The sequence below is a fragment of the Anopheles coluzzii genome, chromosome 3 (genome assembly GCF_943734685.1).
Source record: "Anopheles coluzzii chromosome 3, AcolN3, whole genome shotgun sequence".
In the NCBI taxonomy this organism is placed as follows: Eukaryota; Metazoa; Arthropoda; class Insecta; order Diptera; family Culicidae; genus Anopheles; species Anopheles coluzzii.
The window spans coordinates 54,655,965-54,673,542 of record NC_064671.1 but is presented as its reverse complement, the minus strand read 5'-3'; the positions used below and the strand labels follow the sequence as shown (position 1 = coordinate 54,673,542).

The 17,578-nt window shown below is 34.3% G+C and overlaps 3 protein-coding genes across 9 annotated transcripts; 1 reads left to right on the top strand and 2 right to left on the bottom strand.

The window, feature by feature from the left end:
• Nucleotides 1–854: 854 nt before the first annotated feature.
• On the bottom strand, nucleotides 855–2,878 carry LOC120956446 (uncharacterized). The gene is made up of 3 exons (XM_040377918.2): nucleotides 2,436–2,878; nucleotides 2,161–2,296; nucleotides 855–2,008 (listed from the first exon to the last, which is right to left on the bottom strand). The coding sequence occupies exons 1-3, from the start codon at nucleotides 2,481–2,483 to the stop codon at nucleotides 1,695–1,697; spliced, it is 498 nt and encodes a 165-aa protein (XP_040233852.2). The 5' UTR covers nucleotides 2,484–2,878; the 3' UTR covers nucleotides 855–1,694.
• Nucleotides 2,879–8,067: 5,189 nt separating this feature from the next.
• Nucleotides 8,068–16,092, top strand: LOC120956898 (neuropeptide-like 1). 6 transcript variants are annotated; one of them, XM_040378707.2, is made up of 6 exons: nucleotides 8,068–8,192; nucleotides 8,957–9,132; nucleotides 10,042–10,753; nucleotides 10,920–11,126; nucleotides 13,036–13,051; nucleotides 13,631–16,092. In XM_040378707.2, exons 2-6 carry the CDS (start codon nucleotides 9,052–9,054, stop codon nucleotides 13,974–13,976), a joined length of 1,362 nt encoding a protein of 453 aa, XP_040234641.1. In that variant the 5' UTR covers nucleotides 8,068–8,192; nucleotides 8,957–9,051; the 3' UTR covers nucleotides 13,977–16,092. The 6 variants fall into 6 exon arrangements, with proteins under 6 accessions (XP_040234641.1, XP_040234640.1, XP_049464448.1 ...); XM_040378706.2 differs by lacking the exon at nucleotides 13,036–13,051 and adding an exon at nucleotides 11,499–11,673; XM_049608491.1 differs by lacking the exon at nucleotides 13,036–13,051 and adding an exon at nucleotides 11,499–11,673 and having other exon boundaries at nucleotides 8,105–8,319.
• Nucleotides 13,817–17,393, bottom strand: LOC120956900 (uncharacterized). Of its 2 annotated transcripts, XM_040378709.2 has the most exons (3): nucleotides 17,127–17,393; nucleotides 16,684–16,995; nucleotides 13,817–13,901 (listed from the first exon to the last, which is right to left on the bottom strand). In XM_040378709.2, exons 1-3 carry the CDS (start codon nucleotides 17,184–17,186, stop codon nucleotides 13,893–13,895), a joined length of 381 nt encoding a protein of 126 aa, XP_040234643.2. In that variant the 5' UTR covers nucleotides 17,187–17,393; the 3' UTR covers nucleotides 13,817–13,892. The 2 variants fall into 2 exon arrangements, 1 of the variants encoding a protein (XP_040234643.2); XR_005751881.2 differs by lacking the exon at nucleotides 13,817–13,901 and having other exon boundaries at nucleotides 16,287–16,995; nucleotides 17,054–17,137.
• Nucleotides 17,394–17,578: the final 185 nt, after the last annotated feature.

Below are 17,578 nucleotides of genomic sequence, written 5' to 3'. Positions count from 1 at the left end.
GATCTTTGTTATTAGAAACATGTTTAATGTCTAGTATAAATTATATATATCTAATAGATTAGATGTAGAAGATACAAACACACTGAAAGAATCAACGGCTTATAATCTGTTTGAAATATAACTGGATAGGAACAAATTCGCAATATACAATTTTTCATGTGGGGCTAAAAAGAAGAAGAAGAAGAAGAAGAAGAAGAAAAAGAAGAAGAACAAGTATATTGTTAATAAATAAGTATCACTGTAAAATGCTTGCGTCATTAGTAGCGACTGTCGCATGGGTAGACGCTAGTTAGGTGCATTTCATCATTACAGTTTTCGTAAGAAACGTGGTATGGATATATTGAATCTCGTATCATGTAATTCCCAATGTGCATAATTATGTTTTGCCTGATTGTTGTTTTTGAATCCCTAGAGATGCATGAATGTATCGTGTCTGATCTAACAATATAAAAATGGTTTCGATTACGGTTCATTTAAAGCTTGTTATTATTCCTACAGTGTACGAAAGACCAACGTATCGAATCAAATCATTGAAACTCTATAATAATCGCAAGAGCTATTTTAGATTCTTACGACATATATGATCTTTAAAAAATCCACACTCATGTATTTGTTGTGTATTAATATTTTCTCTTTATGAAAGTCATCAAACGACCAGTGCATCTGAAACATAGTATAATGAGTTCTGTAGAACACAGTATAATAATATAAATAATAGAATAATAATAATAATATTAATAATAATAATAATAATAACATAAATAAAGTAATTGCGAGCCAAGTCCATTAGTGGCACAGGCAGGCCTAGACCGACAACGTTTGAGTATTTTTGAAAAGGAAATATTTATTGCCAGATCGTTCTCTCTAAATAAAAAAAACAACTTCTAAAAATTCAACTTCCAAAAACAAAAACTATTAGATATTAATAAAAATTAAACATATTTTTTTTTTATTCAGAAAGGAACGGCTTTGCCGTATCGCTTAAAAAAGACATATAGAATCATGTAGAAAATATAAATTATTAGAAGATTTGTATATCTTTAATTGTTACGATAATGCTTTTAGAATCCACGCATAAAAGAAGGAAACCAATATTGCAAAATCGGACAGCTCAATTGCAAAATCTTCTATTAAACCACGTTGTCTAATTTTGGAACACCGATAGCACCAGGACACCCTTTACACAGTCTAACTTTTGTTCTTCATGTCTTACAATTATGTACCATCGTTCTGGTAAAGTCCAATTGAAAAGAACAACTCAACAAAATGCCCGTTGAGGGCTCAAGTCTAGAAAGGACCGTTCCTCCGTAGCAAGGACTGACTATGCATCAGCGTACAGGTACTGAATAAATCTCGAAATCCTGTACAGGCCAGCATGCCCGCTGTAGAACGTTACGCCAAATAGAAGAAGGCAGGCTCTTCTTAGGCTGTCAACATTTTCATATCTTTTTATCTCTAATGTCACCAATTTCTTTTAAATATATCGTGCAACCAGAGACATTCTATCAAAATTGATTTAAATGTTGTCAATCGACTCACACTTTTTCTGCAGCGGTCATGTAAAATTCAAGGATTGCTTAACTTCCTTGTGACATTCCTAAATAAATTCAAAGATATTGCTCATGAGTTGTTTTATAGCATAAAGTTTTATTTGTTCGCAAAATTTCAAGTAATTTTTAACCACTCATTTTTATTTAGTTGTGAACCTTGTATGGCGTTGGTTTGGGTACTGTAAACCCTACTTTTTGGCCGTTTATAACTTTGTTAACCTCTCCCAGTGCAAGTTGTACAGCAATAAATATGGTTTCAATCCAGTTCAGCTCATTTTGTGCGATTGGGCAGGATGAAACTCTATTTGGGCTGGGGTCGGTAGCAAGAGTTTGATGTAGTACCAGCTTTTGGTAATGGGCCGAATTGTAGTTTGTGACCGTGGCATTGGTTTGAATTGAGCGCTTTCCCCTTTGGGTTCCCATTGCGCCTAGAACTTTTCCTAGCAATTTTCGAGCCACTGCAACACGATAGATAGTTAGCAAAATATTTTGTTAAATGGAAATACAATAAATGATACAATGTACTGATCAATTGTTTACGAGGTGCCAGTTTTACATTCGGTAGCATAAAAATGTAAGTGAAATATCAATAAAAAAGTGATTAACTGACCTTCACTATTTTTCAGTTTTTCAACGACAGAACCAGCAAAAACCATGCCCTTTTCCGCAATTTTCTCCACGATTGCACTTGCCTGGTTATTGGCTGCTCGCTTTTCCTTGTGCTGGACATTATTCTCCGCTGCCGCCTGTTGTGGATGGATGTGTGGCAAGGAACAATAAAATAAATACAAAAAAACATCAATGAAAGGCAGTCCGGCCAGTAAGATTTTCAGGATCAACCATTAATCAAACTAACATGTAACTAGATTGGAAAGTCCAACTTACCAGCAGGACCAACGCTCCAAGGATTAATAGTGCAATCGTTGCCTTCATAGTGGCAAAAACTCTTTCGGAATGTTTGGTGTAACTGTTTGGAAGGTGTTGTCTCACTTTATATAGAGAGAATAATCAAAGAGTCATGAGGTACCATCGTGATATTGACACCGCGAGTAATTGAATTATTCCGTTCGATACGGTTTCTACTTAAAATGATCGAAGCATGAAGCCAGCAATTAAATAAAACTCACATGTTTTACGTAAACCTGGAAAGAGATGTAATCTTATGTATGCGAAAACTACTAGCCTGTTGTTTTATTCGCCTGACATCACAATGTAGGTTAGATGGTAGTTTCTAAACCTACAAAAATGTAGTTTTAAATATATAAAACAGTACAAATAAAACAGTTCATGGCAATAATATGAGCCAAACAGTAATTTATAAATCAGTCCAGTACACCTATAAAGTTGACAGAAAAATTGAATTATATATTTGAAGTAATTAAAAGCTGATTTAAATCTTATGATTTAAACATTATTTTCCGAGTTTCAAAAACACCAAAACAAAGGATAGCTAGTATTATAATATAATTTAATAATATACTTCACCAATAATGAATTAACGTTGTTTAACTTTGTTGCTATCAGTGAAATGCTGAACCAAGCAACTTTAAACCATTCGGCGTGCTCATATTTGCGGACAGGCACAACTTTAAAAATATTCGGCGTCAAAACGTCTCCCATTCTTGAGACCAAAATGTCCGAAAAAGTATTTTTTGTTGGATAAAACCAGTTCATGGCATGACCACTGTACAGGAGCCTGCTGTGTTCGTACATGTGTCCACTATGTGCGCTCTTTTCTATTTGATAGCATTTTTAAGCAATGTTTTATGACCGTGCCTGAAAAATGAGCCCCTTTTAAGGACAATGCACTAAAATGACCGGCAACTGGCACTGTTTTTCATATAAGCTCAAAAGTTGAACAAACTCTTTGTCTAGACTCTTGAGTAAGCAGTTAAGTCGACATGTATGTGATTGCATCGATTTAATTATCACGAGGCCTAATTTGGATTTTAAGTAACTGAGCTGCACAGCGTAAATGTTTGGAATGTTATAACCGATAATATGAGACAATTGAAGTTAATGTAAAATCATCGCTAAGTTAACGTTAAATTGATATATTTTGATGAATATAGTAATCAACCTGATACCCAAAAGTTTCTCATTCGTGAGTTAAATACTGGTGTACATAGATTACCTTACCTTTCTCGTACGAGTTGACAACTGTACAACGAGACCGACAAGCATAAGCATAAAATGATAAAAATACATAGAATAGAAATTGTTTCAATCATACAACAAAAAATAACAATAATCCTAAAATGTGTATTTTGTTGAAAAGGAGCATTAATTTCCGGACACGTTGTTTCTGTTTAGTAATATTATTAACAATCACTACGATCGTTCCCGCTTCGTCGAGTTTGGGAAAGTGACTGTATATATTAGTTAATTAAATTTTGTCAATTGTGCAAAAATCTCCCTTCTACAAACTTCCTGCTTCATTGATATTTTAGCTGATTTTTTTTTCCAATACAGAGGATCCACTCAAGTTACGATCACTTTTCGCTACGTTTTGGTTTAAATATATTTATTTTTACTGAAACTGTGCGCCGATTGGCCTCATTCGCTTATTTAAATTATTATATTAATTCTAAAAATCTTAAAATTTACCATTTTTCTTTGCATGTCATTTGTGGCTTTCAATTACTATATACCGGCTAATATCGGTAAACTTAATGCAGTTGATTTTATTATGTATACATTTGGTTTTGGTTTTAGTTCTTTATAAAGGTTAGTCATATGGATGAGATTTTAAAAGTTATCGCTGGTAATCGCTGTCTGATGAAATCATAGTGTTGATGCTGGAATCCAGTTTGCAGGTGTTGCGTGGTGCAGTATGTCCATGGCATTCGGTTAAGCTGTGACTGACGGTGATATCAACGCCACAGAAAGTACATAGTAGTGGGTTGGACTTTTGCAATAAAAAGGTATGAGTGAGCCGGGTGTATCCGATCCGAAATCGTGATAGCACTCTCTGCGTCTTGGTTTGATCGATGATCTCTCTATGGTGATGTTGTGGTCTTAATGGTGCTCAGGATAGAGCCAATAACCGTTCCAACTATTGGCGATAATGGTTTTTGACTGAAGTCATGGCGCGGAAGGGTATTGTAGTAGCAAGCCAGATTATTACTTCCTGCGTTGGCCAGGAATCCAGTCAAAATGACATGGGGTCAATTCGGCATATGGCTGAGCTGTTGGATGTTCGTGTGAGGATGTTGAGGTGGTTCGAAATTCAAGTGCCTGACGAATACATGCACTGTCAGTGAAGATCACGTTTGATTTATCTCTGCGTAGACCATCATCAGCTCCAAAAATCAAAGTTATTGCTTCTGCTGTGAAGATTGAGATATGGTGTGGTAGCTGGATGGTACTATTGTCGATGGTGAAGAAAATTCCACAGCCAGTGGAACAGTTTTGTACTGATCCGTCGGTGTAGATCAGCTGGTGATTGTTGTATTTTTCCTTCAATAAAATGGTGTTGAGGATGATACTATTGCAAGCCGAAGCTGATTTTTGATGTTTCAATTGATTTGTACCAGACGGGACTACCAATTTAGATGATTTTGGAGGCTGAAGGGATAGTTTGTTGTGTCAGCGTGGTAAAATCGGCGGTTGTCTTATGAATAAGGGCATTGGTCTTGATGTTTTACTCCATCATTCGTCCTGCAACTGCTACTATATTGTCGGATCACACAGATGTGATGCTATAGGGCTTGTAAAGAAAGCACCAGTAGTACAACGGAAGTCGGTACGGTAGAGTGGTGCTGTTTGTTTATCGAAAGTTTTCCCGTTGCCGGGAAACTATTTTGATGCAGAAGAGTACTTTTGGTAGAAGTGGAAGATGCAGAAGAGCTATTTGGTGAAAATATTTTTTTTAATTTTTAGATTTCAATGCCGGGAGCATTTTTGCTTGAAAGTAGTTACTACCACACTAAGAAAGGTAAAAAATTAGACTTCTAAACCCCGTCGATTGTACGAAAAAAAAAAACTATATATTTTGGCAAATGAAAGGAGCATCTTTCAACTGCAATATTTCAAAAAATACTGCTTTGATTTTGAAAGTTGATAGAGTTTAGGAAGATTAATAACCTTACTGATGATTAAATGCCTTATTTACTTAAATTATTAATTATTAATTAATTTCATGGAAGTAGTGGGGATAACTACAACAAAAAGCTTAAAATATAAAAAAATTGTCTTCAACGTGGCAAAAATAAAAGAGTTTATTATATTCATGTGTTCCCTAGTATTATACATTAAAGAATGTCTTATTATAAAGCTTGTGTCCAAAAATCAAGATGCTTTTTTCGCAACTTTAGAAGTTACATCATATTTTGTAATTAACAGTATCATGTTTTGTAATTAATTTGACCATATTACTTCTTCTAATATTATTATGTTGAAAGGCATAATAAAGAACAAAGTTAGTTAAAATAGTAGGCTTTTGAATTATAAGAGTTATAAGAATTGTAATCATATTTATAAGACGGTAAACAATTAACTTGAGCAAATTTTCAAGAATAGGTTTATAAGTATTAAGTATAAATCACAGCTGGAATGTTAACATTATTTTGAAGCTTTTTCATAGATGTAAATATTTATACATTAATATATTCGTAGATAATACTTAAGACTACGATTAAACGTAAGTAAAGCACGACCTATCACAACCTAGTCACAATACTAGTGCTACCACTTTGATTTTAGTAACTTCGTTCGTTTTTACAGTAATATGACTTTGTTTTTTTTTGTTGTTTGATTTGGCTTATGAATTTTTTGCAACTAATTTTAAAGAAATATTAGTCTTTACATGGTCTTACAACATGTAAATAACAATATAAATTCACTCTATTATGATTTTTTGTTAAATTGATGTTGTAATGTACTATATAATTTACATTGTAATGTACATATAGTACAGCTAATTTACTGTATCAAGCACAAGGAAAATGTTAGAAACGCGTTGATCTTTTAAAATATAGCTAATCATGTGAAATTTTAAAAATGTTTACGGCCAAATAGAATATGCCTTGTTCAATAGAAAATATTCAAATTTACTAACAACATAATTAAATCCAGGTGTTTGTATGGGCTGTTTTCACTGTTCGGTGGTACATGTGTTATTACTGAGTTAAAGTATGTTTGAATATGAATTTTGATATTGCAGATGCGAAGAATTTTGTATTTGGAGTGTAAAATTGAGTAACCTGCCCAACCTGTGACCATTTTTGCACTATATTAAATCTCTCTCATAGAATTAGTAGTAATGTTAGATGTAGAGACAAGAACAATATCATCAGCCATCATAAAACATTTAATGTCACTAGGTAAGGGGTGAAAGAGAGAATCTACACTAATCAGAAAAAGAGTGGGGTGAAAATGGCTCCCTGGAACAGACAGAATGGAGAACACCATTCACTTGGACATGCAGGCAAGAAGATAGACTTCCAATTAGAACTTTAAATGTGCCATCTGAAGCAAGCTTTGAAGATATTCTGTAATGTGTCCTCCAAAATCCCACATAATTATTTATTTAAGAATTGAATGTCGCCAGGTTCTATCAAAGGCTTTTGATAAATCTAATATTGCACTGTCAATGTGGTGATCTTGGGGATAATGATTTTCTATAAGTTCCGCTAAAAGTTACGCTTCGGTACCTAGTACCTAGCCAAAGCTTAAGGAATTTCTGTCAGTGGAATGTTGGTATCTCGTGGTACAATCGTCAATTCGTACGACTTAACATAAAATACATAAATCATATTTCAACTAATGTAAATATAAATGCACCTGTATTCCGTTGTGTATAGCCAGCCTTAGGATGAACGTAGTTCACGAATGATGCAAATGAACAGTTGCGCATTCATTTATTTATTGTTTCTGTCGTCGGCATGGGAATACAATTATCACAGATGGATAAAAGTAAATTGTTTCCTTTCATTAGGAATAAAATTCGTATTGGACACATTTAATTATATGGCTTAACAAGTGGAAAATGCTCTACAGCATATGTTTGCTATAGGTTTTTTTTTTGTAATAATTGCGATTGAAATGATATTGCACTCATAATACAAATTAATAATTATGTATTATCTTTTGGTGTATTATTATGAAATTGTATGAGTTTGATACTAAACAGTACTAAACAGTACTAAGTACTAAACAGGCAAAAAGTAATAAGAATCTGGATACTCTCTACAAGTGTCCGGGTAAGTCTCTTTTGCAATGCGTTAATGGTGTGGGTGGTCTACAGAGTTCTAAAAAAAAGAGAAAAAAGTCAATGCGAAAAATGCTGTTGCTTCTTCTGAATCATTCAGTTTACGAAAGCGTCGGTATCGATGTGTTGCTCAATGTTCGTGAATCGGAGCTGGAGCATCCTTGAGTTTGACGTATGTTAGCAAATGAGAAGGCAAGCGATAATGTTGGGTATAGAGATTGTCATGCTGTCAAGAAAGGTCGCTCTCAGCAAATTTGCTCCAGATATACAAATGCGCATGCGCTTACGCTCGGGTTTCCGTTCATTCATATAAAAGGATTGCTGAATCTGGCTGTAAAGGACATCAGGATATAAGGAGGTTTGTGCTGCTGGTCAGGTTATTCCAGTCACGACGCTGAGTGGTTTGCACAGTGGATTCTAGCTGCTTAGCGGTAGTGTTTCGTTTAACGTGCAAGTGCATGTCCTTTTATTATATTTGAAATGCTCTGTATCTATTCTATAAAATAACAATGATATATTATTTACGAGGAAAAAGTGAGAATACGGGAATATGAAAAAGTGCGCAGAGATTTTGTGAAAATACGAAAGGTACAGGGGCTCATGGATAAGCTTTTGTGAACGCACTATTGTAATTGTCATGCCGGTGAAATATAAAGGAAAAGAAGGAAAATGTTTTTTTATCAAGTAGCAACAGTGCTCGGAGATGGTCATTATCCAGGCGTTCAAAGTATTTCGATTGAAGAATATGTATGTGTATGATGCACTCGTATCAATTATCTACAAAAGCTTATCGTCGGGAGGTGTCATGTTGCTACTAGATACGTAGTCTACGTCAGGCACATATACCAGCAGATTTTTATCATCCCGATTGTATTTCCGTGCTCGAAGTGGTAAATCAATGATGTGCTTGTATTAGCGATAAAATGTTGGGCTACGGTTTCTGTGGTAAGTTTAGATGACCTTTACGCGGATTCGCTCGTTGGTGTGACACATGCAAGTGAATGAATTTGCATTTCTTTAAAAGCGATTTTAACTCGTGAATCGTGTATATATAAAACAAATACGACGTGCGGTGCTATCTAAACAATTTTCTATGAACAAACCAAATCGATTCTGCAAATGTGTAACAAAAAATGTAATACAAACCAGATCCAGTGAAATAGATGTGATTTTTTTTTTCATTTTTACCTTACAGTTTAGTGCTTCAGTCGGTTGTGATATAGTTGTATTATTTGAAGTGTAGAAAAAAGTTTGGTGCATATCTACTGCGGAAAACAATCAAGAAATATAATGGTGCGGTGCGAAATGATTTTGCCGCCAAAGCTGTTTTTTGTTCGAGCGTCGCTGCTGCTTTTCTTAGTTCTTCATAATGTAAGTGCATACACTGTGAAAATCACTATACATGCAATGAAAGCGAGATAAGTCGCTTCACCAGTCTATGTTTTATCGAGGTAGAAAATAGTCCTATATAAAAATACACTGTATTTTGTTTGAGGACTTGAATCAATTATAGAGTAGTATTTGGATCATGAGATCTACTTGACTGAACTAAATTATCATAATCATGACAGGGAGTTTACCACATGTTCTAATTAACGCCACATTTATGACAATTATAAAAAAGTACTGTTGAGATAATCAGTGTCATAGAAGAAGAAGAAGAACTATTGAGATTGGGTTTTTGATGTTTTCGATAAAAAAGATTATTTATAATATTAATGTTTTTTGGTTCGAATAATTGCGAATATTCAACAACACTATCGAGGTTCCTGAATTCATTATAAATTCCCTGTTTTTATGCATTGCTAAATTCAAACTCAGACAGTCTTTGAACAAACAAACGAATGACTGAATGATTGACTATTTGTCTATCAAATTTTTATCAATACAGGATTTTACATGTGTGTTTTTTTGGTTGAATTCCGAGGATTTTTAGACTCTTATAGAATTTTGGATTTTTTGTTGGTTTTCAATTTGTTGGAAATGGTCCGATGATTGATTGAGTGTTGGTATTGATATTGATATTTTTTCATCTTTTGTTTCAAAAATGCTAATATTCCGATCTCAATAAATCGAGGAAGTGATTGAAAAGTGGATTGAAAATGGTCAATAAATTGTGAGACAAAAAAGAAATTAAAATAAATAATCAGGAAGCTAATCAAAATCTATAAAAAAGATCTGTTTTCGTAAACACTTGAGAGTACAAAACAAATAAAATAATATAAAAAGAAATAAAAATAGATTAAATGTTTTTCATAATTTAAACATGTTTCACTATAGGTAACCTCGCAAAATTATGAAGGAAGACGTTTGAAGCCTTGTGAGCTTGAATCACTGCTAAGAGATTTGACTTATCCCGAAGAAGGGTATGAAATGCACGCTGTAGCACTTCGTAACCAGTTGAGACATATTTTGGAGCATGATCCTTCTGATCGCGAAAATTATCAAAATCTCGAGGACAGTTCCGAAGCCACCCGTGGGCCATACGAAGACAAACGATCTTATCGTGCCCTTTTGCGTGATGGTGCCGTATTCGGAAAGCGAAACGTGGGCGCGCTTGCTCGTGCGGGATTATTGCGAAACCAACCGGAATACCTCAAACGTAGCTTGGCAACACTCGCCAAGAATGGACAGCTACCATCACGTGACACAGAGTCTGAGGATACTACACCTGATGGTGAATGGAATGAGGATAAGCGAAATGTAGCTTCTGCGTTGCAATCAGGTTACATGCTAAATGGCAAACGCAACATTGCTTCCCTGGCCAGAAAGTATGAACTGCCTGGTAAACGAAACATTCAATCACTACTACGCACAGGAATGCTTCCTTCTATAGCTCCGAAACGAAACATACAGTCACTTGCAAGGGAAAATGTGCTCACCGGTTATGGAAGTATCTATAAGCGGAATATTCAGACCTTGGTACGCGATTGGAGTTTACCGAAGCAGCATAATAAACTATCGGAAAGTAGTGGCTCAACAAGTGACAATGGTGAGTACTGGTGTAAAATAGGTACTGTAATATTTGGCAATGGGGCCATTTTTATTAATAGCACAATCGCAATGGTAATCGAGTTTGCTAAGTTTTGATAATAATAATCATGACCATAATTGGTAGCGGGGACATGATGTAAAATAATTTCTTTATTCATTCACAGAGAAACGAAACATTCAATCATTGAAGAATGCGCAGGGACGTAAAAAAAGGTCTTTGTACTACGATGAAATGGAGGAGAGCAGTCCTGAAGTTTTGGAACCTGTTTTCCAAACGGCTCCGCTTGACTACGAGGAGCTTATGGACGCAATGGTGCAAACATATCCTTTACATAATACCGACAATCATCTCGAAGAAAAACGTTTCCTTGGTAAGTGTTTCCTAGTGTTGTTTTTATTTTGTAATTTTTTTAGCCGAAAAGTGTAAAAACAACTCGAGAATGGGCTAGGGTCTGACATTATGTAGGAAAAGTAGCAACGGCAATGTGCTAGTGATGGCACATAAAGTGAAAAGCTCCGGACTGTATATGAACGAGTATACTAGTATACTAGTATTCTATACTACTCAGTATATAGATTTGAAAGAATCTATAAAAACAAATATACATTTTTATTGAATAGTTACTATCCAACAGTGCACTAAAACAAAGATTGGTTAGTGAAGGTTGTTATGTATGTTTGGGAAATGTTTATAATGCGTCGGAATAAAACTGGTGGTTTAATCAATTTTCTGGTCAATACAGGCCTCGTAAGAAGCGAAGACACCACCAATTATGAAGATGATAGAACGGACACGGATCTGCCATTGCGAAGCAAGCCGTTCGTAAAGCGTCACATTGCCTCGATTGTGCGCTCGGGCTGGACTCCATCGTTCCGGCCGTCGCGTGGAAATCGCTTCAGTCGGGCCGGCAGGGCGAGGTCTCACATAGTAGGAAGTTGAAACGATTCATTGTTCGTAGATGTTTAATCAAAGGAATGAACTGGATGATGGTCATGATGATGTTTGATTCTGTATGCGTAAAATTACCCTCCTTGTCCTGAAAATCCTTGCTGGAAAGAATGTTACTCATGCTTCCCAATGTGCCCTATATCTAGAGGAGTCAAATTGAAACCCTTGTTATGAGTGTTTTCTTAGACACCTTTTGGTCATCTTCGCAAGTTAAGCATATAGTTCTATCTATTATCTGATGTATAGTCAGTCCTTCAGACGCTCCTTCATTGTTGAATGTGAAATTGGATTAGCTAGTAAACTTTCAAAAGCCTCGTGAATGCAAACCATACTTGGCTATTTCCTGTATATTGCTGAATGTTTATATTTTTCAATACCTCAATACTGCCGTCACTACTAATTATTACTCTCCTGAAATTTAATGAAACACGATGTGTTTGGGTTGTATAGTTGCTCTTAATTATCTGAGATTGCGGTCAATTTTTAGTGCCATCAGTTGTTGGTTAAAAATCATGGCGAGTTTAAGGTTCTTTACTGAAAATCTACTTGTCTTTCTAAAGAAGCCCTCTCAAACACCCTATTGATTAATAAACAGCTGCATCGATTATAACTTTGTCAGACTGAACTGTTCAATATGCAACCTATGCTGGATACTACATTTTGATTATGTTTATGTTTGGATCTACAAATGAATAATAATGTACATTCGTACAATGTCTTAATAAGGTGTAAATTTACCCTTTCCCAGTTTTAGTAATGATGCACACACACTGCCACCAAAACCAATGAAGTAAACATTCGTTACATTAGCCTCATTACTTAAAAATTATGTTATTGAAGACACGTTTGGAAACATAGTTTAAATCCATCTTAACTCCTAGCCTTTCCAGGTATGGAAAGGCTAAATGATAGTGATAATTAAAAAAGTTTTTGTTTTTGTTGATGGTTAATTTCAGCATTATTTTTCATCAAGCTGGTTTAGGATTTTTATTTTTAGTGATTCATAGCAATATGATATTCTTCAATATCACGTGCGTTTATGATGCCACGACATGTTTGTGTTAACACTACTTTTGAAAATATTCCAACTTTCAAAAGAGGAATACTTTAATCCCAGTAATTATTTCTTGATAGGTTTGGTTTTACAGTCAATTGCAAGCAAATGTACACAGAAATATTTGACCTTAAAGACAAATTATAACTTTTTCTAAAAACATTTCAACATTTTTGATCATGATATACAATTGATTAATGTTTAAATGGTTTTTCATTCTTCTTTTTTGTGATTTGATGAATCATAAAATCACAAAATCAACGAAAATAAACCTCAGCACGACCTCGGAGCAGGTGATCAGCGTTTTCACTTAAATTACGATTTCATAGCTTATTACGTTATTCCTTAACATGGATGTCAGAGAATAGTATATGATTAACAATACGTTCGGTGTTTATGAGTGTATATTTAATTCATGAACATTTCTTTTAAATTTTAGATATATGCATGACGCTTGTAGTTATTAGTTTATATTTCTAAACAAATACATTTTCAAGTTACGGTGCTGTGTAACCCAGTAATAGTGTAATTATAATAAAATGTTAATATAAAAAAAAACATCGCATAAACTATAGCTTCTAAAATAAGTATGTATCTGCTATATCAGGATATTATTTTTATTATGCGGAATATGTTCAATTGCATGCGGTATATTTTATTTTTAGAAGTATGGGTAAAACTTAAACCTTTGTGTACATCCCTGTGATATGAAATAGACACTAGTTTCAAAATGTTGTAATGTTCCCACTATACAGTTGAAAGTATTTGTATCCCTAAATTTGTTTAACACAGAGTAACTGGAAACTCTACTGACAAACCAATATGGTGCTCCGTTTGTGTTTATTTATTTTTATCTTGTAAAACTGAAATAGGGCGAATATTACTCCCGACCCGAGCCACTACGACAACCAACCAGCGGCGTATGTAGACAATGCATACATGGATTCAGAGGTACCACTAGTTGGGGAGCTCCAGGGCTACAGTCCACGTGGGGTGCCGCGCCGCCTAGAGTTGCCGCGATACACTGGCGAGGCCTTCGCCAGCCACCCGTACGTGCACGACGAGTTCAGTGAACGCGTAAATCCGTTCTACACGGATGATGAATATCGCTGTGCCAATCGTCTCCGTAAACTGCTATATTATCTGAAAAAGCAGTATTATCTTGACAATAAGTATATTCAAGCAACGTATGGAAGAAATTTAGGTTACTATCAATAAAAGTTTTATAACTAATTTCAACACTAAAAAACACGCACACAATTTCGTGTTGCCAAAAGTATTCGAAAGCTTCGGTAGCCTTCCTTTTCTTTTTAAGACAACATAATTCAACTGTTATTAAATTTAAAATAATGTACAATTTGCATTAAAGTCTAGCTCCCTGTAATTTTCAGTTTTGAAATTATCCAATGTAATGGAAAATCTTGCCTTTATGTAAATGGTTGATTTAGAGATTAGTGTAATCCATCTTTTGTTTCAACGGCTTTTAACTGAGTCTCACATGAGGTGTAACAAGAATTTAGATAAAAATTTACTGAGGCAACAAAATATCCTACTCTTTCATATCCCTTTGCTCATATCAACCCAATACAATGGTTAATAATGTAATACAAATGGTAGTGAAGGACTTTAAACTATATTAAACTGTATAAGAAATTGGAATGGAACATTTTATTGTATAATCTACATTTTGTGGTACTTAAAATGTTTACTATAAGAACTTGAATAATAGATAAGACAAACAAACCATACTGGCTCTTTGAACAAGATGAAATAGTGCATAGACCTATAGCGTATTACAAGAACTTTTGCAGCAACATCTGAGAAACAAACTGAGAACAATAGAACTGAAAAGCTATCATATGGAAAATGTTATCTCTTCGCGATGTGAGATTCATGTGCAGTTAAATGCAATTCTAATGAAATGACAGACTCTTGAGCGGAGGTCAAAGAAAGGGTATAAAAAGTTCAATTACTTGTGAATCAAACAACATACCAATACCGTACATGGTTTCAATGTTGTATTTGATGAACCTCTACTCAATGGAATGTAAGTTTGTAGCGTGTGTCGAACAAAACTAAATAGCAAAATCCTATAAACATACCACAACGGGAAACGGTAATTGTGTTTTACAAAGTGAAAGGATTTGGTAATTTTGTTATTTAGAAGTTTTGACAACTGCTAACAGTGGCTGCTGAACATTTCGCTCAGGTCTATGAGCTAGAAGAATCTTATGCCTAAACAGATGAAATAGAAGACAATTTGTGGATGTTCTGCTCGTATTGAAATGATAATTATTCATTTGTGGTAATTCTTTTTTACAAATTTCTCTATATGTTTGGAATTGTATAAAAGTTGTATTATTAAAATAATAATTTGTGAAAATTACATGTTTTGCCATTATTGCTTTGCATACAATGTTGTTTAATAGTTTGACGTTTATTAAAATTTACATCTTTATAACATATTATGGAAGTAAATACGAGTGCTGCATATAATGTTGTGAAACTAAAATATTTGGAAAACAAATAGCTAAGAAAAGTGCTCCAAAGTGAAATCAAAGCGACAATAATCACAGTAAGCATGTGTTCGAAAGCTTTAAAAAGCTTTATTTAAACTGATGCAAATAATAACTGAATCAAGAATTTTAGATAGCTTAGCCAGAAAATCTACTGACTATATAAGTTTTAACACACCATCAAAGGATGTTACAGACTACTGGAAAACATAAGGATTTATAGAGCAGAAGAAAATATCGTACATGCGAATGTATCTCTTAAAGTTAGCTGAAACATATACTTTTATATTTGTATTATATTTATTTTCTTTATCAATCGATAGCAGCAGTCGCCAAAGTATTGAAGAAATAATTTGTATCAATATCATTATTTCTATAATAATTGATTCTTCTTTTCAACAAAAATATCAACGATTGTAGATCGGAAAACATAAAGCCAACACATTAATAAGGATTTAAGACAATACTGAAGGCTGAAAGTAAATCAATGTTGGTTGGTGTGTAATATGAGTAAACTGATGTGTACTATACCAATGAAAGACAATAAATAAACAACAATATATTAATGACAAATAATAACAAAAAAGGTGAACTAAGAAAATTTCCAAACAGCTAGTATTAACATTGTATGCAGTGCAAACAAGACAATAATATTTAAAAAAAAAACACTAAGGAAAGCATGCACAAATCCATGCAAACATGTTAGTGTTTCATACATTGTTTATACTTGTATCTCAAGCCCCAAAAACCTCTGTATGCTGCTTATTCGTAAAGCTCTCAATTAAAACAAATGGGTTGAAGGTAAACAATTTCATATATCAGCATAAGCGGTGAGTTTAAAGTATTCGATACAAATAAAAGTAAACAACGGACCTTTCTCTAAGCTAACCCAGCAATGTTTAACATTGGTTTGTCAACAAGATATTCAAAAGAAGGTGTTGATTGTGTTAGAAACAAGTGAAGAACATAACGCGCTTTGAAGGCTAACAAATGATTAACAAGGGCTGAACAGTTATCTGAAGACATGAACAATATATTATCACCACAAATATTCTTATACATATATACACATTATATACATAAAGTCAAATCAAAATCGAATATATTTATTAAACTCTTTCTTCCTAATTATATGTGCTAAGTAAATTCCAGATAAGGAACATGATCAAAACCTATGTAAGAAAAAATAAAATCAAGGAATAAAAGTGCATGAAAGCAGAGACAATTACGTGTGCACATCTATTTACGAATGCATTCAGTTTCTTAATAATGTTTGAAAGCAGGTCTGTATAATAGTATCAAACAGGTGCTGCAATAACTTTATGCGTGTATGGCACGGATATGGTTGTAACGTTCGGCAATGTTGTCGGGGAGGCAGTCGATACAAAAGGAAAAATTCCATCAGTTACCTCGAATTCGTTTAATCCGTGTTTTCCCCATACTGGTTTGCGATTTGAAGGTAAGGTATCATCATCTTCAGCACTGTAATCTTTTGGCAAGCTGGGTGGCATTGCAGGCTCATTCGATTTTCCCAGCAATATTGTAGGTGCTTTGTTGGCGCCGTTGCCTCCTATCCAATCGAACATAGATGGATTATTGTTACCAGAGCTACTGACAATGCTGAATACTCGATTGTTGTTGTTTTCTCCGGGAAAATTAATCGTGATATCACTGCCGTTGGCAACCAATACCAGCACAGGAGAGCAATTGGTATCCTGAAACTGAACCGAAATAAAAAAATGAAATAATTGACTCGTTAGTGTTTTAATCATTACCAACCCTTAGAAAATAATTAATGTCTTTTAGTAATTTTAGTTATTAAGAAAACTAAATTAGTCTTTTCGAGTATTACCAAACCAGCACAGTAACATAATGTAAAATATGATAAAAAATGAAGCCGCCAACGTAACATCTTTTGTTTTAATAAACTGTTTAACTTTTATTTTGAAAAAAAATCTGACGGTTCTGACAAATTCACTCTTTATTCTGCTTTTATTTATTATTTTACACCCTATAAACTCAAACTCAACGATGCTATGCCTTAGAAGACGGGCCTAGTACTGGATAAACGATGTACAATTTCACGTGATAAAGAATAGCAGAGTGTGTATCTGTGCAACGGTGAAGATTTCTCTACCTTGATCTAGGAACAGAGCTCCGACAAAGGGTGAGTAAACTAGTAATGCAAACACAAGTAATAGGCAAATGCATAGAAACGCTTCTGGTACACATACGTAATCCGCGGCCTTGAAGATAACATGGTTTGAATTGCAAGTAGCAGTCTGAAAGTTTTACGTTTTAACT

Coding starts and splice junctions, on each gene's coding strand:
- LOC120956446 (XM_040377918.2), bottom strand. CDS start 2,483: ATGAAGGCAACGATTGCACTATTAATCCTTGGAGCGTTGGTCCTGCTG. Junction 2,297..2,435: donor TTGGAGCGTTGGTCCTGCTG/GTAAGTTGGACT, acceptor CATCCACAACAG/GCGGCAGCGGAGAATAATGT. Junction 2,009..2,160: donor AAAACTGAAAAATAGTGAAG/GTCAGTTAATCA, acceptor ATCGTGTTGCAG/TGGCTCGAAAATTGCTAGGA.
- LOC120956898 (XM_040378706.2), top strand. CDS start 9,052: ATGGTGCGGTGCGAAATGATTTTGCCGCCAAAGCTGTTTTTTGTTCGA. Junction 10,754..10,919: donor TGGCTCAACAAGTGACAATG/GTGAGTACTGGT, acceptor ATTCATTCACAG/AGAAACGAAACATTCAATCA. Junction 11,127..11,498: donor CGAAGAAAAACGTTTCCTTG/GTAAGTGTTTCC, acceptor TGGTCAATACAG/GCCTCGTAAGAAGCGAAGAC.
- LOC120956900 (XM_040378709.2), bottom strand. CDS start 17,186: ATGTTACGTTGGCGGCTTCATTTTTTATCATATTTTACATTATGTTAC. Junction 16,996..17,126: donor TATGTTACTGTGCTGGTTTG/GTAATACTCGAA, acceptor ATTTCGGTTCAG/TTTCAGGATACCAATTGCTC.